Source organism: Podarcis vaucheri (assembly GCF_965113315.1).
Source record: "Podarcis vaucheri genome assembly, chromosome: 17".
In the NCBI taxonomy this organism is placed as follows: Eukaryota; Metazoa; Chordata; class Lepidosauria; order Squamata; family Lacertidae; genus Podarcis; species Podarcis vaucheri.
Window position 1 is genome coordinate 5,152,576 of NC_138755.1, and position 24,446 is coordinate 5,177,021.

A 24,446-nucleotide genomic window follows, 5' to 3' on the forward strand; every position below is an offset into this window, starting at 1 on the left:
AAGCTGCTTTCATATTTGCAGAGCTACTCAGAGTGTGCCTTTTGCCTGCATCAGACTTAAAAATAAATAAATCTGTATTTTAAAAATAATTTCCACTGACCTCCCGTTACTCAGTGATCAACACACAAGAGCAGCTGGGAGATGCTGTAAAGCCACTTAGAGGTGGTTGTTTTTTACAAGTTAAGTGAATGAATGGTAGTGCAATTCCTGCCTCGGGGCTGGGGGCTGGACTGGATGTTCTCAGAGATCCCATTTCCAGCTCTCGGAATTGCAAAGTGATGCTCTCTGCTGATGGGCTGCCGGTTGTTGGGGGTTAGGACTGTGTGGGTCTCACAAGGACACTTTTCTGGCCCCTCTGCAGAAACAGGCTTCCGTGGTGGCAGAGAACAGTGTGATCTGCAGCTTCTTGCACTACATGGAAAAAGGAGGGAAGACCTGGCACAAAGGCTGGTTTGTCATCCCCGAAAACGAGCCCCTGGTGCTGTACATCTATGGAGCCCCACAGGTATGGCAGCGGCACTTGGTTCTCCTGCATGCTGCTTCTTGCCCCAGATATTATTCTGGAGGGAAAGGAGAGGGCGAGGCCCCAAATCACCTTTGAATCAGGGGTGGAGAACCTGCGTGGCAGATCAAGGTAATCAGGTGACAGCAGAAACTGAATAATAATAATAATAAAATTAGCAGGGGCAATTCGTGTTAAATAGTGGGAAAGATGGACAAAGGACACAGCTCTGTTAGTTTCACAGCTCTTTATTACAGCAGTTAGAACTGCTCCTGGAGTCTTGACACACTGCAGCCTCGCTGGCTGCTTTATATAATACTAAGTAACTTGTAACAGTAACAACTTCCAACTAACTAACCAATCAGTGAGCGACAGTTCTCAATCCTTCATTTGCATACTGGTGGCCCTGAGTGAGAACTGCAGTTAATCTTAATACATAACAATTAGAACAAGAACTATTATTAGATTATTGATGTAAACCTCCAGAATGTATTTTGTGTACTTAGGTTTTTACCTCTATCTTCAGTACATTTTATTTTGTTGCCATGGCTAGTGGCTGATGCAAATAAAAATTCTTCCGATTCTGCATGGTCCTCCAGAGGTTGCAGGACTCCAGCTCCCATCAGCCCCAGCCAGCATGGCCCAGTGGTCAGCAAAGATGGGAGGTGCAGAACATCCCTTTCCTGACTTCCAAGCACACTTTGGCCTGGTGTTGGGAAGGCAGAATGCTGCGCTAGGCAGGCAGTCGACAGCCTGGCCACGTTTGTGGGCTTCTGACCTCTCTCCCTGCCTGTCCTGCAGGATGTCAAGGCCCAGCGCTCGATGCCTCTGATCGGTTTCGAAGTGAGCCTGCCTGAACCCGGCGAGCGGGTGGACCGACGCCACGCCTTCCGGATCAGCCAGAGCCACCTGTGCTGGTATTTCAGCCCCGAGACTGAAGAGCTGCGGCAGCGGTGGATGGAGGTGCTGAGCAGGGCAGGCCGCGGAGAAGAAGGCAGAGGGCCGCCCTCAATCCAAGAGGCAGATGAGGATACGGAGGCGGAGAGAACCTAGAGGCAGAGGGCTGGGCAGCTGGGAATTGCGGATTCTGCCCACTTGGGGAACTTGCTCACCATTCTCTGACCAGTATACTTGAACGTTCCTTCCTCCCTCTCTCTCTGGCACTTTCTCCCCTTCCTTTTAGTCCGCATCAACGCAGCCACCCTGCCCCTGCCGCATTCCCAGCCGCAGAGGCGATGCACGTCACACGTCCTGACATTTGCTCCAGGCCAGTTCCTGCTCCTAGCTGCAGCACGTCGTAATCGGAGCACCTCCACTTTCTTCCTTTCGTCCCATCCTCTATGCAGGAAGAAATGGATCCGAGCGGGTGGATGTCTTCCTTCCAACATGTGCTTCCCCCCTTCTTTGCATCTTGGACCAAGATCCGTTCTTTCAGTCCCCACTGCTTACTTAGCACTTACCGAACATACGTCCTCTGCAGTGGTTTGGGGGAATTGGGGCAGGGTAGGGAGAGAGTTGAGACTATTCTTTCAGTGGAACGCAAATGGGCGTGGGAATTTTCCTCTCTTGAGCATTTATTTCCCTTGCTTGTTACCCTCCTCCCTGTATTTGTGTGAGACTAGGTGGCGTTTTGTCTTGTGATGTTTCCTCACACAATGCTGACCATTTTTGGACCTGGAAAGGCTGATTTGAGGCTGCCTTAGCAGATGGATGATGTTGACTTGAAGTCTCTCTCTCTCTCACCCCACACCCCCTTGAACAAAACAAGCAAGCTGAGACATGAGAGCTAGTTAGAAGAATGAGCCAGGGTCCTTGTCCTTGCTATAGCATGCAGGGTCCCCTCTTACTGATAAGCCCCCCCCCCCAGCAATTGGACCGTGGTGCCTGCCACCTGCCTCCACCCAATCTTCCTGCCTCTGCCGAGGGGTCTAAAGGCACGGCCCACACCAGAGCTCTCCTGTGCAAGCCCTGCCAAAGTGGGTGGAGCTGCACAAGGCTATAGGTGACATCTTTGTAACAACTGCTCTTCCAGTTTGTGCTTGAAATTTTACATATTGCAAATATGCTCCAAGGTGCTTTCAACAACGTGAAAGAATGCAATAAAATCACATAGAAGTCAAGATAAATCCAACAGTAAAAAGGGTGTGTGTGTGACAGAATTAAGCTGCCAAAAATTGATCATGTAAAAGATACCTGGAAAAATGTAATCTACAGTTGATTTTTTTAAGTGAGCAGCAAAACCTTATGGCTAAAAACAGGTTAAAGTTATAAAATTTCCTTTTAAGCTATGGAAGAAAAATCTTTCCCCGTTTTCTGGGGGAAAACAAGTTTGGGAGAAACTGAATACAGTATGTGATATATATCCCCCACCCCTAGAATCATAGAATTATAAAGTTGGAAGGGACCCCAAGGGTCATCTAGTCCAACCGCCTAAAATGCAGGAATCTCAAATAATGCATCCATGACAGGTGGCCATCCAACCTCTGCTAAAAACCTCCAGTGAAGTCCGTTCCACTGTCAAAACAACTCTTACAACCAGAAAGTTTTTGCTGATGCTTAGTTGGAATCTACTTCCTTGTAACTTGAAGCCATTAGTTTGGGTCCAGCCCTCCAGAGCAGGAGAAAGCAAGCTTGCTCCATCTTCCATGTGACAGCCCTTTAGATATTTGAAGATGCCTATCAATATCTCCTCTCAGCCTCCTCTTTTCCAGGTTAAACACCCAACTCCCCCAATTGTTCTTCATAAGGATTGGTTGTCCTTCTCTGCACATGTTCCAGCTTGTCAATACCCTTATTAAATTGTGGTGCCCAGAACGACACAGGATTTCAAGTGTAGTCTGACCAAGGCAGAATTATTACTTCCCTTGATCAGAAAGCTATACTTCAGTTGATGCTGCCTAGAAGAGCATGTGCTTTTTTTTTTGGTGGTGCATCACGTTCGGCTTGTGGTCTAGTAAGACCCCTAATTTTCATACGTATTCCTGGCAAGCCAGGTGTCCCCCCATCTTAGTTAGTGCTGTTCAGCTGGTTATTCCTGCCTAAGGGAATAGAACCTTAAATGTGTCCCTGTTGAAAATCATTTTGTTAGTTTGGGTTCAGTTCTCCAATCTGTTATGGTCACCTTGAATCCAGATTTTGGCTTCAGCATCAGTTGGGTGTCATCTGCAAATTTGACGAGCATACCCTCAATCCCTTCATCCAAATCATTTATAAAGATGTTGAGCAACAACAGAACCCTGCAGCACCTTACCTGCCATTTTTTTCCAGGGTGATGAGGAACTACAGTGGTGCCTCGCAAGACGAAAAGAATCCGTTCTGTGATTCTCTTCGTCTAGCGGTTTTTTCGTCTTGCGAAGCAAGACCATTGACGGATTAGCGGATTAGCGCCATTAGCGGCTTATCTGCTGATCGGATCAACTGATAAGCGGCTTAGAAAAAGGGGGGGGGAGGGGAAAAAAAACCAGCAGGAACTCGCAAGACATTGTCGTCTTGTGAAGCATGCCCATAGGAAATTCGTTTTGCAAAGCACCTCCAAAACGGAAAACTCTTTCGTCTAGTGAGTTTTCCGTCTTGCGAGGCATTCGTCTTGCGGGGCACCACTGTATTAGCGAGCACACTTTGGGTTCGGTCAGTCAACCAGCTACAAACCCAGCTAACCAGTTACCTCATGCAGCCCACATCTTACAAGCTTCTCCTCAAGAATATATTTGCCAAGCCTAAAATTATTTTACTTTTTCAACAACATGATGTGCCTAATTTACAACTTCTTTTAGCATATAAGATTGTACTATTTGTCATCTTAATGGAACTTAAGAGCAGTCCTGTGGATTTTTTAAACCCACGCCGATGAGTAGAGGTAATTGGAGCTTCAAAAAGTATAAATGCCATGCAGTGTGGAATCCTATGCCTACTGAGAACTAAGCACCACTGAGTTTGATTGGGGTAGGTTTGCAACCTTGGTTTTGTACAAACAAAAAACCCATGACACTGGATGCAGGATTTCCCCCCTAGTATTTGCAAATCTAGTATTCTCCGAATTTACTATTTTTCTGGCCTTCACATTCTTAGGATAGGTGGGCACCAGAATGAGACTCCATAAGCTGAATCTGAACACAGGCAAGACGTTACCCAAGAGCCTGGATGGCTGCCAGTTAATTTTGCACAAAGTTGTGGGGTTTTTTTGTGGTGCCTGCCTGATACTGTCAGCAAAATGCCAGCCACGATCTTACCCACCCCCTCCCAATTCTTATCCTTTCTGGGTGAAACCTATTAAGGTAGAAAAACCAGTTGCAAATGACCAGTTTACAATTTTAAGCCCCAATTTTATGCACCCCCAAGTTGCATTCATTTTAGTATTAATGTTAAGAACTGCCTTGCTCAATCAAAACAAGGTGTATCTGCCACTACATTATTCTGTCTCTTGAGTTCCTCGCCAGCAGGGTATGACAGCAATAGCCATTCTCCTGTTCTTTGCACCTGCCGTTCTGAGTGATACATGGAAGTGCCATTTACCTACCCTAGCGAATATAAAGCCAGTGATAAAACTTAAAAAATAAGATGAGGCCACAGCCACCTTTGAGCAGGCAAGCCCCATGCCATATAAAATAGGGTGCTTGTGCAGCAGATGCTCCTAGCGGATTTTGCCGAGAAGGGGGGTCATTACAATGGGGAGAAAAACCTCTCTCGCACAGCCTTTTCTCAAACGCAGTTGCTTCCCCTCTGCAATGCACTTAAACATTAGTGTTCCTCCATTCTGTTCCAATCCTTTACTGGACTGTCACAGGAGCTTCCTACGATCCCTCCAACATTTCTCTCCCCCTCCCCTTCCTTCTACTATTTCAACTTACATGTGAGCAGGTTGGGGGGGGGGTGTCCTAAAAAACAACACCCAACTTGGTTGCCCTGTTTTATGAGAGGCTCCTGGTGGGGGCCGTTGGTGCCTGTCCCAATTCTTTGTCATCCTCTTCCCACCCCCATCCCCATCGTGGTGTAGAGCTAGTGCATGTAACTTTTATATTAAAAAGTCAGTATTAAGGGATATACAAAATCTTACCAAAATAATATTTTATTGTTGCTCATGTACAGTGGCTGGCCACTACAGAGGATAGGGAAGGGGGCTTCTATTGAGAGAAGTGCCCTGTCCCACAACCAAGGATTTGTGTATTGTCCATGTTACTTTCTAGTTTCATTATTGTATTTGGTTTTCCATTGTCGTCTTTTTTTTTAAATACAGAATTTTGTTTTTCTGTTATGCTTATCTGTCTGTTTCAATAATGTCTAGAACGCAATTTTTCCCTTCGGGATGGGGTTGGGGGAAAAGATATGGGCCTGATTTAGTCTTCTGGGAGTTGAAGAGGAGGCAATGGAAATGTTGAAATCAGTGTCTTGCCACGGAAGAAGATATTTCCTTGCAAAAGAACCCACCCTGCTGCTAAAACAGCCGTTTTTAAGCACAAGGAGGTGGCAGAGGTGGAAGATGGCCTCCTGTGCATTGAAAAGAAAATCCCTTCAAGGATCCTCAGCCCTTTGGGCCCCGAACCTGTATCCCCTTCAGCGCAGAAGAGCCTTTACCAAGTGAGGAGCAGAGGGACCAAGCAGCTGTGTCTGCACAATATACTTAGGCCTGTGCAGAAGCCTCACACGCAGAGACCAAAAACATCTCTGTCATCCAAGTTACTCCTTTTGATGCTTTAAAAATAAATATTAGTCTCTTGCAGCTGGGGGTGAGGGGAATCACACAATCCCATTTCCCCAGCCACGTCCTGCCGCACCAGCTCAACCAGAACTCCTGCCCCTCGTGGTGCCTGCTGCCCCTTGTTCTTCATTTCTTTTTCTTCCTCACCAAGGTCCAGCCATCTTCAGGATCTGCCCCGGAGGAAGGTGGTGGGCTGGGCTGGGCTCCATTCATGCTGGGAGCAGCACTGCAGTCCATAGCCTGGGTAGGGGAGAAAATGAGACAATGTTATCGGTGACTGGATTTAATTGCTGTTTTCTGGTTCACATAATTTCTGTTTTTAACATTCTGGGCCAAAAACCCAGCTTGTAGCCTTCACTGTTTGAGAAATGCAGTAGTCCGTAGGATTTACAAAGGAACAGAAACCTGTCTCTGGGCAAGTCCAAGGAGCCATGGTTCTCACCAACCAATTGCGGTCTAAATCTGCTGAATTAAATAGCCAGTTCCTTAACCTCATCATCTGACAAGTTTAGACTGGAGCAAATGGCTCCAGTCATCTGGACCTTGGTTATGCTCCGTAACTGTTATTTCTCCTTCCTTCATGGCATTCAGCCATGTTTCCCTCCTCTTCCCTCCATCCTTGTGTCAGCCTACTGAGTTATGAAGAAACTTGAAATCTGAATAAAGCCAGCAGATCAGAGGTTATGCAAAACAAGTGACAGGCTGGCTGGCTGTTTTCATTTTCTGTGCAGTTTATTTGTCATACCTCTTCCTCAGTCCCCTGTTCCTCCTCACTGCTGCTTTCTTCTGCTGGCTTTGATTTTGCAGCTGCCACCTTTGCCTCTTGCTTCTTCTGAGCCAGCCGGACAATGGCTTCGTGCACTGCGGCTCCCTCTCCCTGCTGGCACTGACCAAAGAACAGGCGCAATTGCTGGCTTACCTACAGTGCGGGAAGAGGGTCAAGTCTCTTTCAGCGAGCAGAGCAAGAACTTCCACAGGGCTAACCGCTGCAGCAATGCCCTCCTCCAGAGTTGGCACTAGAACAGCATCTTCCATCAGACCACACACAGAGCTCCTAGAGCAGAGAACGGAAGCCAAAGGCTCCTGTTCTCAACATATCTGCATGTTTACTGCTGAAGTTGGCAGCCATCTCATTATACTTCTGTTCATACTAATAAAAATAGCCACAAGATACAGGAAAAAGAATGCCATTTATATTGGGGAGAGTTCTTTCCATCTGCATGCACACTTGAAGAGGGCTGAGCCAGGGTCAGAAGTGGCTCTGGGGCCAAAAGGCTACTGTGTGCAAGTCACAAGGCCTTGACATGCACCCGTCCTAATGAAAAAAGAGACATTGCCTTAAAAGCCCCTCCTCCTCCCGTCTTTTCTTGCTGGGAGAAGTGTCTGCCAATTTTTTTGCGGCTTAGGAAGCTAGACCTCCCACCAAGCCAAGCAACAGGGTGGGTTGAGATTGCTTTATGAGTAATTTACACATTTCTCTCTCTCCTTTGGTAACACTTCCATTTTTCTAAATGAGGAATTTTTCTACAAAGGAATTGGTCCAAAATGGGTGCCTGACCTTCAGACAGAGAGCATTCTAGGAAGCAGTGTCTGAACGGCAGCATCTTGATATAAGCATCCCTCCAGGGTCGTGGCCTGGAAATCTGGCAAGAGGCCAGTTTGGTTTTCCAGAAGGCAGATCTGTTGAAATAGCTTTTAAGGCAATGGCAGTTTAGTAGCTATTCAGAACCAGAGGAACAATCTGAAATTCAGTCTCTCAAGTTCCACATTTGTCTTTGTAATTAAGGCGTGGTAGTTTAGGCCCATCAACATTAGATATGTGATGAAATATCAACAATGAAGGATGTTATGTTTTTATGCCACCCTTCCTCCAAGAAATTCAGAGTAACATACGAGGTTTCTCCCTCCTAATTTTATCCTCATATTAATCTTCTGGGAATGCCTAGGCCAAGAGGCAGTGATTGACCTAAGGTCACCCTGTAGCTAAGCAAGTCTCCCTGGTTTAAGGCTCTAGTTTGCTGCTATGCTGTGCTAACTTTCAGTTGACTGGATAAACTGGTCCTACTCAAAAAGCAAGAGTAATTTTGTGTGTGTGGTTGTTCTAGCTACCAGTTTTAAGATGGGATTTCTTGCCTTGCAGCAAACTGACAAAAACCCTGCCTTTTCTCTGTTATACTACCCTCTGCAGTGCAAAAGGTGAGAAGCAGCCTTCTCACCTTTTTGGAAAAAATTGGCTCCCCAGATTTGGAAGGCAACTTCATCTGACATTTTCCTTCTCACTGTTCTGTAGCTGCAGTGCCTCAATGTACAGTGCAAGAGCGCCCCACAGTGGTAAATGGCAGTCAGATCAGGGAGGAAAGAGGCAGTTAAAATGTCTTAAATCCTGGGGCTAGATTACGCGAATGAGGGAGAAATGGATACAGCTGGAGCGGAAGGTGTGACAAAGAAAGCAACCCTTTAAGGGCAGAAGAATCTATCCAGACACAAAAAAAGGAATAACTAGTTTGATGTGTTTGTGCTGCAAGGTCCAAAATTCAACTTCCTGCACTGCATCAAAGGCATCTATATGAGGGCTGAGAATTTGAGGGTTAAAAAGAGTTCTATTCGTATTTGCAGAAAGGCTTTCTAAAGGCAAAGTCTCAAGTGCATTTTTTTTTTTTAAATCAGCTTGCTGTGAACTAGCAGAATTCATCTCAATGGCTGCAGTTTTGGGTCTGCCTTATAATAAGCTAACATTCCTACCCCAAATATTGGGTTTTTTATGGCTTTTCCTTCATATTGAGGGGACTGGGGGCGAATGGTTTCAGCTCAGATTGGCTAGCAATCCTGGTGCTTTATTTGTGATTTACATCCTTGGCTTGCTTTTGCTCTCCAGTTGTGACACTTCATGCAATGGATTGTATAGGTTCATTTGCAGGATACTGAAATGGTATGTCCTGCCTTGCATTTGGACTTGGTGACTTTCTGGCCTTCTTCCAGCCCTATGATTTTTAAAAGCATCCAGTCTTCAGCAAGGAGAAATCAAGCCGTTCATGACCTCCCATGTGCCCTGGTAACTTGCAGACCAGTCTGCTAGACTATCTAAGGCCAACCCCACTTGAGGTGTCAACAAAAACTGAAGCATGGCAAAGTGGGCACACCTGAGACTGGCTCTGGCTAGGTACAGAATGGGGAGAAAGAGAAGAAGGTGCCGAGTCCCATTTCAGTCTAGAGGAAAGCAAGGGTTTGGGGAGCTCTGGGAGCTGCAGGAAGAATCATTTCTGACACCAAAGCTTCACAACCAGCAGACAGTCACTCTGCTTCAGACTGTAAAGAGGAGATTTCTCATATGACTGAATGCTCCTTTGTACCTTTGGGACGCGGGTGGCGCTGTGGGTTAAACCACAGGGCCTAGGACTTGCCGATCAGAAGGTCGGCGGTTCAAATCCCCGTGACTGGGTGAGCTCCTGTTGCTCAGTTCCTTCTCCTGCCCACCTAGCAGTTTGAAAGCACGTCAAAGTGCAAGTAGATAAATAGGTACCATGTGCTGCTCTGATTCGCCAGAAGCGGCTTAGTCATGCTGGCCACATGACCCAGAAGCAGTATGCTGGCTCCCTCGGCCAATAAAGCGAGATGAGCACCGCAACCCCAGAGTTGGTCACAACTGGACCTAATGGTCAGGGGTCCCTTTATCTTTTTATCTTAAAAAAAATATTCTAGATATACCAAACTAGATGCAACGGAGAAAAGTTCCGAGTGTAGCTTTCTCCCCAACATGATAATTTTGGAAGTGTAATTTTTTCTTTTTACACCAAGCAACATTCAGTCACATAAGCCCTTATTTGCAGTTTGAAGTGGTGCAGGCTAGTTTTTCTCACCTGCTGCTTGAGAGAAACAAGTCCTAAGAAATACCACTGCACTCTCATAAGTGAGACAGAAGATCTAAGACAAGAGACGATGCTCATCCTCAGTGGGAAAACCAGCCAGTGCAGGTTTGTAGGAAGGAAGCAAATGTGACACAGCCTGGGAAAGACCTATACTGTCCCTTGGAGCACTAGACTAGATGCTTCCATCCCAACAGAGAGGGTGTGTGTGTGTGTGTGTGTGTGTGTGTAGGTGTAGGGAAGAGAGGGCCTTGCGTATACCTGAGCTAAGCTTCCATCTTCTATCATAGTGTCAAATTCATTGTTCATCAACTCGGCAAGGAAATCTTCTATCTCATCCAGCTCCAAGTCAGCTGCAGAGAAGAAGGTAGACAAAGAGTTAAAAGTCTGTGTAGAAAAGATGAAAGAATTCAGTGATTCAAGTGGCCAGGAACTCCGTAAGAGATGCCAGAAAACAGGGATGGGGACCCGTTGGCCCTCTCAGGTGTTGCTGCACTGCAGCTTCCATCATTCTTGACCACTGGCCTTGCTGGCTGGGGATGATGGGAACTGCAAATCCAACAACATCGGGTGAGGGGTGGTGCACAGGTTCCTCCATCCCAACCATAAAGGTGGGGATTCAGGCTCACAGATAGTACCCTGCCCAAATGAACCCCAAAGCCCCCAGATGTAATCATTCAACCTAACTCTCTTGCCAGAGCTGGACGCACAAGACAGGAACTCTTGACCTCAGACAACATGTTAAGCCAGATGTCTCCCCTGGTCTACATAACAGTTGTGATTAGCTGAGTGACACTTCTGTACATGGCTGAGCTTTTCAGAATTGTAATAAAATGATTCTACCATATTTGTTTTGTCTCCACTCCATTTTAGAACATTCAGAGGGGGTTTCTTGACCTACCAATGTTCACTGTGACAGTGAGGACCCTGACTTAGAGCAGCACTGAATGAGCAAGATACTCTGCTCGTTGCTGCAAGCACCTCTCTGGCTGCTACTTCTGGGTAAATGTGAGACCAGCCTGACTTAAACTGCCCACAACACAAAATAAAATGAGGGACCCACCATGTTGTACCAAACACAGGGTAGACCCAAAGTCTGTGGGTCTCCTGTCTGTTGTTCTTCCTTTTAGTGGACCGGGTTTAGTATTTGTCCTGTTCCTGATGTTCACAGATGAATACTTTTATTATTTTTTGTTGTGGATTTTACATGTTTGATAAGTTGCTCTGTAATTTAATATTTCTTAAATTGCTTTGAGTCGTTTTGTTAACAGCTATGAGCATGTATAATAGTAACAATAATAGGTTTATCTTCCATGGAGTCTGCTATCTGGTTCAACAGAACATTATCTTGTTTAGGTACCTCACCATTGCTTTGAAAGTATTGCTCCACAGCCTCCACCATCCATTCAGCTTTCTCTTGGCTGTATGCCCCTCCAAAGCCGTTTTCAACTGCGACCTGCATCAGAAGAAGACAAAGCTACGTTCATAAAAGAGAGTAGTTAGGCAGTTCTGCAGGAAGCAAACTCCAAGCTAATGAGTTGAGGTTGCTTGGAGTGAAGACAGAGATTTCAAGGGTGCTGGGGCTGCTTTAATACTATCTTACAACAAGGTGATATCCAATGTTGATATAGCCAGAGTAGATCCATTGAACATCAAATGACTTAAGTAACTGAACTCCATGGATTTTAATGGGCCAGCTCTACATATGACTTAGCTGATACCACCCACGTTTTCAGTCCTGGTTTGCACTACAATAACAAAACAGTTTTTGGGGTTTTCAGCTGTTGAATTGGGGGAAAGCCACTTCCTCCCTTTGTCACAGATGTGTTATGGCCATGATGGGCAGGGCATCTACTGGGTAGCGTCAGTGACATCACCAACACCACCTTCAACAATCCTTGGAACCTTCATTTTTTCATTTAAGATGGAGAAACATAAATGTGTGTCAAAATAGTCTGCCTAAAGCACAAAGGAGGGGGCACGGGTGACAGCCCACCTGTACAGTGACACAGCTTTCCATTTACCTGTTTGTACTTTTGTACCACTTCAAACTGCAGATGAAGACCTCCGTATAATAACTAAAAATAAAGAAGTGACCTACATTGTCACCCCTGGTTATTTCAAATCTCCTGGTTCTTTTTTAAAATAAAATTTAATGGGTCTTATAAAGAAAAATGCAAAGATTATTATCATTTTTTTTTTGTCCAAACTAAAACAATCTAAAAGCAAAAAAGAGAAAGAGGTAGAAAAAAGGAATAGAAAAAGATTGAGAGAAATTAAGAAACTAAAGAACTTCTGATTCTTCACCTGACCACTATATACAAACATTCACTCGTTTTAACACCTAATAAAGCCACTTTCTAGTAATCATAACCTTCAATCCTCAAATCCAAATGTCATTTCTTTTTAACGCAAAGCCTATGAGAGGTTTCCAATCTTCAGTAAATATTAACAATGACTTTTCTCTGATTAAACATGCCAGTTTTGTCATCTCAGCCAAGTCCATTAATTTTAGCAACCATTCCAAATGTTTTGGTTCTTCAAGTTCATGCAACACTGAGAAGATCAGGCCTAAGGCCTCCCTAGTCCAGGATCCAGTTTCCTACAGTGCCCAACCAGAAGCCCACAGGCAGGAGAGAAGGGTGATAGCACTTTCCCACTGCTGTTTCCTGACAGCTGCTGTTCAGAGAGGCATGCTGCCTGATTCCAGAGACAGCATGCAGCCATGACAGCTAGTAGTCATTGACAGCCTTACCCTCCATGAATAAGTCTATTCCCTTTCAAAGCCATCTAAGTTGGTAGCCATCACTACATCTTGGGAAAGCAAATTCTACAGGTTAACTGCACTGCTTGAATATGTTGCTGCCTTTTGTCTGGCATGTTTATTCAGATGTCAGTTGGAGAGTGCTTATGCCTAGGTTCTTTGGATTATAGCCAGAGTTTCCACCTGTATTAATTTTTCCAGGATGTATATCAGGTGCACAAAGTTGTGTAACGAGTTCCTATTCAACATCAGCGCATGCTAACCAACTGTAGCTATTAATTGGCTCAACACCAGTTGCGCATGTAGCTACCATATTGAACCCCTTTGTGGACAGGCAGATTTCAAAGTTCTGAAAATTATACTTATTCAGGAGGTATATTTGTATGCCATATTAAAACTTTTACAGATCTGTGGCTTCTATATGGGAAAAAGGAGTACTTTCTAGTTGTATTTTTGAAGTTGAGAATTCAATTTTGTGATAGCTACTCAGCCCCTAAGAAATTGATTCGTTTTAATTTCTTCCATTCTTTTTCTGGACACATGCAGAACAGGGACCATGCTTAGAAACAGTGGTGGGAGGTAGAAAATTTCCCAGTTCAAAATTTTTCTATGGATGTCTTTCAGTTTCATAAGGTCATTAGTAATAATGAATGAATGCCAGCTGCAAATATTGTACTGGGCAAGCTTGGCAGTTTCAAAGTTTTTAGCTTTGTTTGTTAAATACAATTAAAATAAATATGTTAAATTAGATCACAATCTAGGCATCATAAAATTTTCCAATGCCAACTTACAAACATTTTCCAGTTTTCCAGAAAACCCACATCATGGCTTAGAAATACATCTAGCGGGAGCTGATATAATAAAGTTAAAAAGTAATGCTTAAAATGATGTCATGGTTGCAGAGAAAAGTTACCACCATTTGCACGTGCACATAAATAGCAGCAGAGAAGACACATTTACAGCCTCACCCAGTGCATTTTTACCCCTAAGTCCTGGCCTGTATTTTGCCAGAACCAGCAACCAAAGTGCACAGTAAAGTATGCCATCTGCCTCACACCTTGCTTTAAAAGCACATTTCCCCTTTCTACTATTATCTGAGCTCATGGGAAACAACATGAGGCAGTGATGGTCGACAATTTGGATGGATTCAAAGGACGATGAGACAAATAATAATACATTTTTATTTACACCCCGCCCTCCCCGGCCAGGGCCGGGCTCAGGGCGGCTAACACCAAATATAAATTACGATAAAACGTAATAGGGGGAAAAACCACCACCACCACCAAACAGTTAATTAAAATACGGCTTAAAATACAGCTTAAAAGGCAGCCTCATTTTAGTAGTAGCCCATAAATCAAGACCATAAAGGGAGGAAACATCAGATATTCACCTGAGCCAGCTATCCATGTTGGTCCTATATGGGCCAGCAAAATAGGCAAGGGGAAATTTATACACCAAATCCATATAAGGGGTCAAAGTGAGTCCAAGCCAAAGGCCAGGCAGAACAGCTGCGTCTTGCAGGCCCTGCGGAAAGATGTCAAGTCCCACAGGGCCCTAGTCTCTTGTGACAGAGCGTTCCGCCAAGTAGGGCCAGTGCTGAAAAGGCCCTGACCCTAGTTGAAACCAATCTAACCTCCTTGAGACTCGGGACCTCCAAAGTGTTGTTATTTATGGACCTTAAGGTCCTCCACAGGGCATACCAGGAGAGGTGGTCCCATAGGTACAAGGGTCCTAGGCCACATAGGGCTTTAAAGGTCAAAACCAACACCTTAAACCTGACCCTGTACTCCACCGGGTGCCAATGCAGCTGGTAGAGAACTGGATGAATGTGATCCCGCGGCAAGGACCCCGTAAGGAGCCTCGCTGCGGCATTCTGCACCCGCTGGAGTTTCTGGGTAAGCTTCAAGGGCAGCCCTGCGTAGAGCGAGTTACAATAATCAAGCCTGGAGGTGACCGTCACATGGATCACTGTGGCCAGATCAGGGTGAGAAAGGGAAGGGACCAACTGCTTAATATGGTGGAGATGAAAAATGCCACCTTTGCTATGGCTGCAACCTGCGCCTCCATAGAAAGGGAGGTGTCAAAGGTTTCACCCAAACTCTAGACAGAATCCGTGTAGCAGAGGGCTATCGATGGCTATGAGCCAAGACAGCTTTGTTCTGCCTTCCCTGAAGGAGGTGGTATGCCTCTGAATGCCACATGCTGGAAGTGCAGGTGGGGAGAGAAATCAGATTAGCCTCAAACAGAGCCAGGGCCTTTTCAACTCTGGCTCCAGCCTGGTGGAACGCTCTGTCTCATGAGACCAGGGCCCTGCAGGATCTGATTTCTTTCCGTAGGGTCTGTAAGACAGAGTTGTTCCGCTTGGCCTTTGGCTTGGAATCAATTTGATCCCCTCCCCCTCTTCCTTTCTCCTTCTGTGATGCAACTCCTATTTGGGGACTTCCCTGGCTTTTTTCTGGCCCATGTAGGACCAGTCTGGATAGTTAGCCTTGGTGAAGACTTGATGTTTTCATCCCCAAAAAAGTTTTTGATTTGAGTTTCCACTGAAATGAGGCTGCAGTCTGGTGTAGTGGTTAAGAGCGGTGGACTCGTAATCTGGTGAACCGGGTTCGCTTCCCTGCTCCTCCACATGCAGCTGCCAGGTGACCTTGGGCCAGTCACACTTCTCTGAAGTCTCTCAGCCCCACTCACCTCACAGAGTCTTTGTTGTGGGGAAGGAAGGGAAAGGAGAATGTTAGCCGCTTTGAGACTCCTTAAAGGTAAAGGTACCCCTGACCATTAGGTCCAGTCGTGGCTGACTCTGGGGTTGTGGCGCTCATCTCGCTTTATTGGCCGAGGGACCCCATGTGGCCAGCATGACTAAGCCGCTTCTGGCGAACCAGAGCAGCACATGGAAACGCCGTTTACCTTCCCACCAGAGCAGTACCTATTTATCTACTTGCACTTTGACGTGCTTTTGAACTGCTATTTTGGCAGCAGCAGGGACCAAGCAACGGCCGCTCACCCCGCCGCTGGGATTTAAACCGCCGACTTTCTGATCGGCAAGTCCTAGGCTCTGTGGTTTAACCCGCGTCCCTTTGAGACTCCTTAGGGTAGTGATACAGCAAGATATCTAAGCCAAACTCTTCTTCTTTTAATGTTGTATTTTAATCTTTTTTAAAAAGTTGTATTTCAATCAATTGTTTTTATATCGGGTGTTAGCCGCCCTGAGCCCAGTCTTGGCTGGGGAGGGGAGGGTATAAATATTATTATTATTATTATTATTATTATTATTGCTTTGCTCATGTCCTGCTTGTATGACAGCAGGATGCTGGAGGAGATGCGCCACCCGCCTGATCCAGGGCGGCTCTTCTTCTGTTCTTCAGCCAACTCCGCATTCTCTGCGGCTACAGGAAGGAAATGCACTTTGCACATGCTCGCCCTCCACGCAGCCTCTTTTGCTGCCATTTGCTGCCAGCCTCCCGCTCCTCTCCCCGCTCCCTGCCTGTGGCGAAGGAATCCTACCTGCAGAGCAGGCCAGCTGCCCAGCACAGCCTCGACCCCTTTTCGGAAGAGGCCACGTGCCTCCGCCCGCGGAGTCGCCATCACCAAGCGGCAGGCAGTCACGAGGCCGAGCGCCGAGCTATCGAGGAGCAGAGGAAATGGCAGGCGGGCAGGCGGAAGGAGCCGAGCGCGGAGCCCGCGATCGCCCCTCTCCTTTGTCAACAAAGGCAGAATCCGGCAGCAGAGCCGCTTCGAGCCCAAGCCGGCGGCGCGAAAGCAGTACAGTAGCCTGGACGCCATCTAAACACAAGGCGATATGTTGCTGGTCTTGCTCCGATGCTTGTTGCCAAATGCCACTGGACGGCGTTGGAAACTCGGGGCTTCCGAGTAACCACGCTTGTCGGAACATTGACTTGGCAGACAGCCGCCATCCGTACAGCTACGATTCAGGCATCATCATGGAAAGTTAGGCAATCTCAGCTGGAATCGCAGAAAGTCGCTGACTTTCTGAAGACTTCAGTGACTGCCTGGCAGGATGCCACAGATCGGAACCCAGCCATGATCCTGCAGTTTTTTCCCTTCTGCTCTTACCACAGCGGCACCGGGAGCAACACCGCTCCCCTCCACCAACTGCCCGCTCCCACGGGCAGCTGTTGAATGAGTCAACCACCCATATGCAATGCCCTAGCCATTTCATTTCATATATCAATAGTCCTACCCACCCTATTGATTTATAAAATCTAAAATTGTATAACTATAGATTTCATAAATCTATAGGATTTTTAAAAATCGATTTTGTAGCTCTATAAACTGGCTCTGGGATTTCATTTGGGGTAAACTATGATGGCCAGTAGCCACCATAGATGGGAACTGAGCTTTGTTTCCATTCAAAAGCAGCACTGCTACCTGCCTAACCATAAAATAGCTACCCTGGGGCATGGGCAGAGCTGGGGGGCACCTGCCCCCCCCCATTCAAGTAAATAAATAAAAATATTTTTATTTTTGTTTTTGGAACAAGATGGAAATAGATTGAAATTGCAGAGTTTTGAAAAACTAAAAAACAAAGTGCGTGATTGGCTTCATTATTATCAGATAATGGAGGCATACAATTTGGACAACAAAATCGGCTTCCAGGTGGAAAAATCAAAATTGGAAACAGAATTGTTAGAACCCAAAACTAAGACTTTGTCAGTGTGGTGTAGTGGTTAAGAGCGGTAGTCACGTAATCTGGGTAACCGGGTTCGCGTCTCCGCTCCTCCACATGCAGCTGCTGGGTGACCTTGGGCCAGTCACACTTCTCTGAAGTCTCTCAGCCCCACTCACCTCACAGAGTGTTTGTTGTGGGGGAGGAAGGGGAAGGAGATTGTTAGCCGCTTTGAGACTCCTGAAGGGGAGTGAAAGGCGGGATATCAAATCCAAACTCTTCTTCTTCTTCTTCAAAGATGTATAACTTGCTGTTGAAATGGAATACCCAGGATGAAACGGTGAAATCTGCAATGATTTAACGGGCACAAGACATTGGACATAACATAATGATGGCTGACTGGGAACAGTTATGGACCACAGGTATGAAGTTTACGGCATGTAATGCCTTGAGAATATTATGAAAATGATATACAGGTGGTACATAACCCCAGTCAAACTTGCAAAAATCTATCATTTGCCCGATAATAAATGTTGGAAATGTAAAGAAACTGAAGGTACATTCTTTCACCTTTGGTGGACATGCCCAAGGATTAAGGCTTTCTGGGAAATGATATATAATGAACTGAAAAAGGTATTTAAATATATCTTCTTGAAGAAACCAGAGGCCTTTCTCCTGGGCATAGTCGGCCAATTGGTGTTAAAGAAGGACAGAATTTTCATTATGTATGCTACAACAGCAGCAAGAATACTCATCGCAAAGTATTGGAAGACACAAGATTTACCCACTCTGGAAGAATGGCAGATGAAAGTGATGGACTACATGGAATTGGCGGAAATGACTGGTAGAATCCGAGACCAGGGAGAAGAGTCGGTGGAAGAAGATTGGAAGAAATTTAAAGACTATTTACAGAAGTATTGCAAAATTAATGAATGTTAGAATGATGTTTGATTGAAGTTAAGTGGTTTCTAGCTGTAATGATATAAAAGAATATGGAAAAATTGGATTTCTAAATAGGTAAAAATTTAATGTTATAATATATTAAGATCAAAGATCAGGATAATAAGGAGGGAAAGAAATTGCTGAATTAATCAATTGAATTGGAACACAAAAAAGGGAGGTATGAGGAGGTCAGGGAAACAAGGATATGAATGTAAGATATGGAAAGGTTGATTTTTTTATTTTTATTTTTTCCCCTTTTTCTGTAAGTGTACTTATTTTTTTTTATTCTGTATTTCTCTTGTATTTTTATTTTTGTCTTTTACTTTTGTATTTCTTGGTTTTATGTAATTCCTTTTTCTGAAACTTTAATAAATATTTTATAAAAAATAAATAAATACTTCACTAACTGACCAATTGCATAGCAAATAACTCAGTTCTGCCCCCTCCCAACATGAAGCCTGCCCCCTAAAATAATAATAATAATAATAATAATAATAATAATAATAATAATAATAATAATTTATATATATCCCACCCTCCCCAGCCGAAGCTGGGCTCAGAGCAGCTAACAACAATAAAAGTAACACAGCATTCTAAAATCAATTCAAAATCAAATTAATAGGTTAGAGTTCTATGAGGATTACCAAAGGAGGGGGTCAGACTCTGCCTTGGCCAAAGGCCTGGTGGAACAGCTCTGTCTTGCAGGCCCTGTGGAAAGATGTCAAGTCCTGCAGGGCCCTAGTCTCTTGTGACTGAGCGTTCCACCAGATCAGGGCCACAGCCAAAAAAGGCTCTGGTTGAGGCCAGCCTAACCCCCTTGGGGCCTGGGACCTCCAAGATGTTTTTGTTTGAAGACCATATGGTCCTCCGTGGGACATACCAGGAGAGGCGGTCCCGTAGGTACGAGGGTCCTAGGCTGTATAGGACTTTAAACCAGCACCTTAAACTTGATCCTGTACTCCACCGGGAGCCAGTGCAGCTGGTAAAGCACTGGGTGAATGTGATCCCGCAGCAAGGACCCCGTAAGGAGTCTCGCCGCAGCATTCTGCACCCGCTGGAGTTTCTGGGTCAGTCTCAAGGGCAGCCCCACGTAGACTGAGTTACAATAATCAAGTCTGGAGGTGACCTTCGCTTGGATCACAGTGGCTAGGTCAGGGCCACAGTAAAATAAATTATGGCTGCGCCCATGCCCAGGGGGCCAATGAGTGGTGGTGTGGTCATCAGGCCATGACCCTTCTGAGACCTTTGGTCAGTGCCAGACTTAGCTGGCAGACCTGAAAAACATATCCCAAACACTAGTGTATCTTCTCTCCATGAATGGCAGGAAGCCATTTAGCTGGGGGAAACCTTTCCCGCCAAGGGCAAGCAGATACAAGATCTTTCTCAGGTCAAACCTGAGGACCAAATAAAGCCAAGATGCTTCCAGATGACCTGTTTATTCTTATTTCTTTTCAGGGAGAGAAGACAGCGTTGGCTATTTATTGAGAATTCATTCAGACTTGTTTGTGGGGAGGTTAGATAATGTTGCATCAAGCAAATTTTATCCCACACTTTCAAGTGCATTTCCCTATGACTATCCTTATCACAAAAAGTCCAGTCTTTTGGGGAAGAGGATTTGTTGTGCAATAACTCCCAAACAAGTATAATGATACAATCTGAATTTGCCTGCAAGTGATTGAAAATCACACAAAAATAGTGCCAGTCTGGGAGCACCTTAAGAGAATTGCAGGAAGCAAGGGGAAGAATGTGGACTGATAACATCATGCATGATGGCAAAATAAAACCAGTCACAGGTATTTGAGTGCCTCCTTCCTCCCGTTCACAAAGTTCTGGATCCTGGAATTTCTGATCCTGACAGTGTCCACAGTCTTTGTTTCAATTATAATTTCCCAGTGCAGATTCTCCTCACATTCCACCCAAAAAACATACCTCAGGACCCTTTGTGAGATTATGAGAGTAGAAGATCTGCCCTACAATGGTGCAAAATCCTGGGTAGGGGATCTTTATTGATTTTGTTTTTGATTTTTTTTTTTTACAGCCAGACACTAATACCTGACTCTCATGATCACATCTCACATCTATGCTGAATTCCATCAGGAAAATTATGGATCAGGTGCCTTGTGGCACAAAACCCACAAGAGCACAAATTGGCATTGTCCTCTAGTGACTTGCAACACAAACTGATACATGTCTTCTACTCAGAAGTAAGCTCCACTGTATTCAATGGGATTTTCTCCCAGGGAATATAGGAGTGCAGGAATATAATCTATATCTGTAGTTTCTTTCCAGAAAGATGCACATATTGTTTGAAGTTGATAACATTTGTTTTCTGCTGCTTTGTTTGGAAAAAAGGGGGACCACAGGGCAGCAGAAGATAGCATGTCGTGGATTTAAAAAAAAATATCTTAAAAAGCTTGTTCCAGTACTGTATAACAATTGTTATAGAAAAAAATAGGGGTGTTGGCTTTTGCTGCCCAGTTCCCCAAGGGGCTGAGTCTTCTAAGCCCGTGATTGGTCAGAGATGAATGGATCCATAGATCCATAGAAAGAAAGGCAGATCTTTGTTGCAACAGAGTTCCCTCCCCTCCTTGCAAGGAGGTAGGCAGAACAATGATGTGCAAGCCCCTGTAAAGACAGCCCAAGACCACCCTCCAAAATATACATACATCACAGAAGGAGGCAGCCTCCAGCAAAAAATTGAGAGTGCTGCTTCTCTCCTGCTAGGATACCTGACGATGCCTTACTTGGTTACATTTTCTGGGTAGCCTGGCCATTCCTTTTAGAGGGTAAATACTTTAGTTCCTGAATCTCTTACACATAGATAGTTTGCTCAGCTTAACTGATGCTTGCCAGACTATTTGCAAGGAGGTGCAAGCCCAAAGATAATTGGAAAGCTTTTCCCATTTCCTTCCTCCTTGCAGAGAAATACTCGAGGTCAATTTGGGTTCAAAATGTGCTTCAGGATTGCTCTCCTGTACTATTTCAGTCACCTAGTTGATACACTTATGTTTTTGTGTTTGCCGTGTACATTTATGAACATTTACTCTACATTTGAGACCTTAGAATTCTTACAACTCAATGCATGGCCTTCGCGCCTTCTCTTGTCAACACTGAGGTAACTCCCGTTAAAATGCGCGGCAACGCAACGACCCCCCCCCCCCCGCCATCCCTTCCCATTACAGGAGGCAAAGCAAAATGGCCGACGTGGAATCTCACCCGCCGCCACTCTCCCGCCACATTCCCCGCCCGCTTTCTTACCACAAGAAGAAACTACAATTCCCAAGAAACCCCGCGCGCAAATAGTCCGATGCCAAGGCTTGCGGGGGGGGGGAGCTGGTGCTGGCAGACGCAGTCAAGTCAATGGGGATTATCCTCTCTCTCTCTCTCTCTCTCTCTCCCCTGGCGCGCGCTGCCTCTCCGCCCTCCTTCCCCGCCTCGCCTCATCTTAGCGGGCGATGGTGAGGAAACGGAGGTTTCAGCAGCGGGGTCTTTTCTGGGGGTAGTTTCAGTGGCTGTGGAGAAGTAGTTGCCCAAGAGTGAGGGGGGGCGCTTTACCCGCCCCCCCCCAAAGAAGAAAGGTCAGTGAACTAAAATGGAGGCTCCGTCGGAGAAGGTCTTGGGGAGCGGCGTGGTCCCGACTCCCGAGGCGGTCCGCTCCTCAGTGCAAAAGTCCCGCGAATCACCTTTCCGAAAGCTCACATACGCGCCCTGCTCTCTTGCAAGGGGCTCAAGGCAGCCTCCGGGCCGCCAGCCGCTTTCCTCACCACAATGACCCGGTGAGGTAGGGCAGGCTGAGAGCGGGGGGCTGGCCTGAGGCCGCCCAGAAGGGATTGAAAGCGGTGTCTTGGCGGGCATCGCCTTCCTTGGCACTGTAACCACCGTAGCCCAGGCGGGGTCTCAAGCGGGATGGGGATGTGGTTGTGGGCATCGATCAAGCCGGAGTTTCTGAGCCCCGCAGCGTTTTGTTTCTGCCTCTGGTCCTCCTTCCTTTCGGTTGTCACTTTCCGCTGTAGATTTCCCTCACACGTGTCCTTAATTCGGGAGGCAAGATGCTTACAGTATTTGGCTATGGGAGCTGATCTGAATGAAGCAGAAACTGGATAAGAATAAAGATGTAATAATATGGAGTAAGAAGGGGGATGAGTACTTGTGCATGAAAGAACGGAAAGGTCCACTCTTTTTAATTCTGAGAATAACTAAAGCACGCCATTCCTTCACCCTGGCAGCAACACATTACAGGAATGCATTCCCTAGTTCATATTTTGAGGATGTAAGGTTAACAACTACTCTCTTATTGGTCATCTGCAGTGTGCTAGTTGCTGCTGCCGGATACAGTTCATATCTCTGTCCAAGGTTTTCCAGCACACTTTCTGCTTGCAGGAAAGCAGGTAGCTTTGGGGATATTGGTCTCCTGTTTCTTACGGGCTTTCAGTTAAAAACAACAACACATTTTTGAGTTCATGGTCAAACAAAGCAGTGCTATAAAAATGGCCCCTGAAATCAGAGGCATATTCTTTGTGGGATGGGACTGAGATTGTGTGTGTGTTTATCCCTGGAGATGCTAGGGATTGAACCAAGGGATTGAACCACTGCATACATAGTGGACGCTCCATCAGTGAGCTATGGCCCTCCACGAGTGGTTTTCTTACACAGCATTGCTGACCTCTGGATTTATGGGATATATCTTCCAGCACACCAGGGGTTGTACATCGACCAGACTCTGAAGACTGATAAGGATTATGATTGGATCAACTGGCAATAGTTATAAATTCTGTATAGGATAGTAGTCCTGTGCCTTCACGAGGTCAGCAGTAGAACATCTGCTTTGCATACAGAAGGTTTCAAGTTCAATCCCTGGCATCTCCAGATAAGGCTGAGAGAGACTCCTGCCTGAAACCTTTGCTAGTCAGTGCAGGCAATACTGTGATAGGTGAACCAATGGTCTGACTCAGTATATGGAGGCATCTTATGTTCCTAACAGAAAAGGGAATTTCAGCATATGCAGGTTTTTCTACTATACTGTGATGGGAGGAAGTGCACTGTTTGGAATACTTCTTTTTACAAGGTTTAGGAGCCCTGTTTTTTATTGAAGCAGGGTGTTCTTTTTGTGAATGCATTTCAGTAAGAGCCAAAAGCAATTGTCTCAGCAGAATAGTTGAAACGGAGTGGGTCTGTTCAAAAACCATGAAAGCCAGCTTTTGGTGATTAGGCTCTAGTATCCCTGCTGTTCCATTAGTTTGGTGGTTTTCAATGTTCCTGTGTTTGAGAAACCCCTTTCCCATTTATTTTTTTTGCTGGTGAGCCCTTGTGTGTTACAGTAGATTTTGGAAAGTGGGGCACAGATTTCTCCTTAGGCTTGCTTTACTCATGGAACAGAAAGGGGTGCTAGAAATTGTATTTTATCACTTCAGACTGCAGGTGGGATTGCTATTTTTTATGCTCCTCCATGTAAAAATGTTCCCTGCAAGAAGAACACCAGCATGTTGAGAAGAAAGGGACTACTATCTACCATAACATTTTTGTCTGCTGCTTTAGCTTTTAACTGTGGAGCATTCAAAACTTTGTTGCCCAACCTCCAGTCTGGAGTGGTACAATCCATTCTGCTACGTCTGAACTCATACCCTCTCAGTCACAGACTATTGAGTGGTATTCAGCTAAGTTTTACTTAGAATAGAACCACTGAAATGAATGAACATGATTAAGACCTGTCCATTAATTTCAATACGTCTACTATGAGTGAAATGTAATTGACTATTACTACTGTACTTTTTAAATGGGACGCGGGTGGCACTGTGGGTTAAATCACAGAGCCTAGGGCTTGCCGATCAGAAGGTTGGTGGTTCAAATCCCTGTGACGGGGTGAGCTCCCGTTGCTCGGTCCCTGCTCCTGCCAACCTAGCAGTTCAAAAGCACGTCAAAGTGCAAGTAGATAAATAGGTATCGCTCTGGTGGGAAGGTAAACGGCGTTTCCGTGCGCTGCTCTGGCTTAGTCATGTACGCCAACTCCCTTGGCCAATAAAGCGAGATGAGCGCCGCAACCCCAGAGTCGTCCA

The 24,446-nt window shown here is 45.6% G+C and overlaps 3 protein-coding genes and 1 long non-coding RNA gene across 8 annotated transcripts in view; 2 read left to right on the plus strand and 2 right to left on the minus strand.

Moving 5' to 3' along the window:
- FGD1 (FYVE, RhoGEF and PH domain containing 1) overlaps window positions 1–3,355 on the plus strand; it is a 45,953-nt gene extending 42,598 nt beyond the window's left edge. The window contains exons 17-18 of the mRNA XM_082205595.1: window positions 318–505; window positions 1,304–3,355. Coding sequence (XP_082061721.1) covers window positions 318–505; window positions 1,304–1,555 — 440 coding nt within the window. The 3' untranslated portion in view covers window positions 1,556–3,355. The remainder of the gene's footprint in view (window positions 1–317; window positions 506–1,303) is intronic.
- LOC309522339 overlaps window positions 1–24,446 on the minus strand; it is a 232,792-nt gene that overhangs the window by 67,655 nt on the left and 140,691 nt on the right. The window lies entirely within an intron of this gene.
- On the minus strand, window positions 5,552–16,892 carry TSR2 (TSR2 ribosome maturation factor). The gene is made up of 5 exons (XM_082205556.1): window positions 16,329–16,892; window positions 11,426–11,516; window positions 10,322–10,413; window positions 6,943–7,116; window positions 5,552–6,437 (listed from the first exon to the last, which is right to left on the minus strand). The coding sequence occupies exons 1-5, from the start codon at window positions 16,605–16,607 to the stop codon at window positions 6,324–6,326; spliced, it is 750 nt and encodes a 249-aa protein (XP_082061682.1). The 5' UTR covers window positions 16,608–16,892; the 3' UTR covers window positions 5,552–6,323.
- The window catches only part of WNK3 (WNK lysine deficient protein kinase 3), a 96,393-nt gene continuing 93,718 nt past the window's right edge, over window positions 21,772–24,446 (plus strand). The window contains exon 1 of one of the 2 annotated variants that reach the window (XM_082205366.1): window positions 21,772–21,851. The gene's annotated coding sequence lies outside the window, so the exon portion shown is untranslated. Of the gene's footprint in view, window positions 21,972–24,446 lie in introns of both variants that reach the window. The other variant, XM_082205348.1, reaches the window with a different exon arrangement.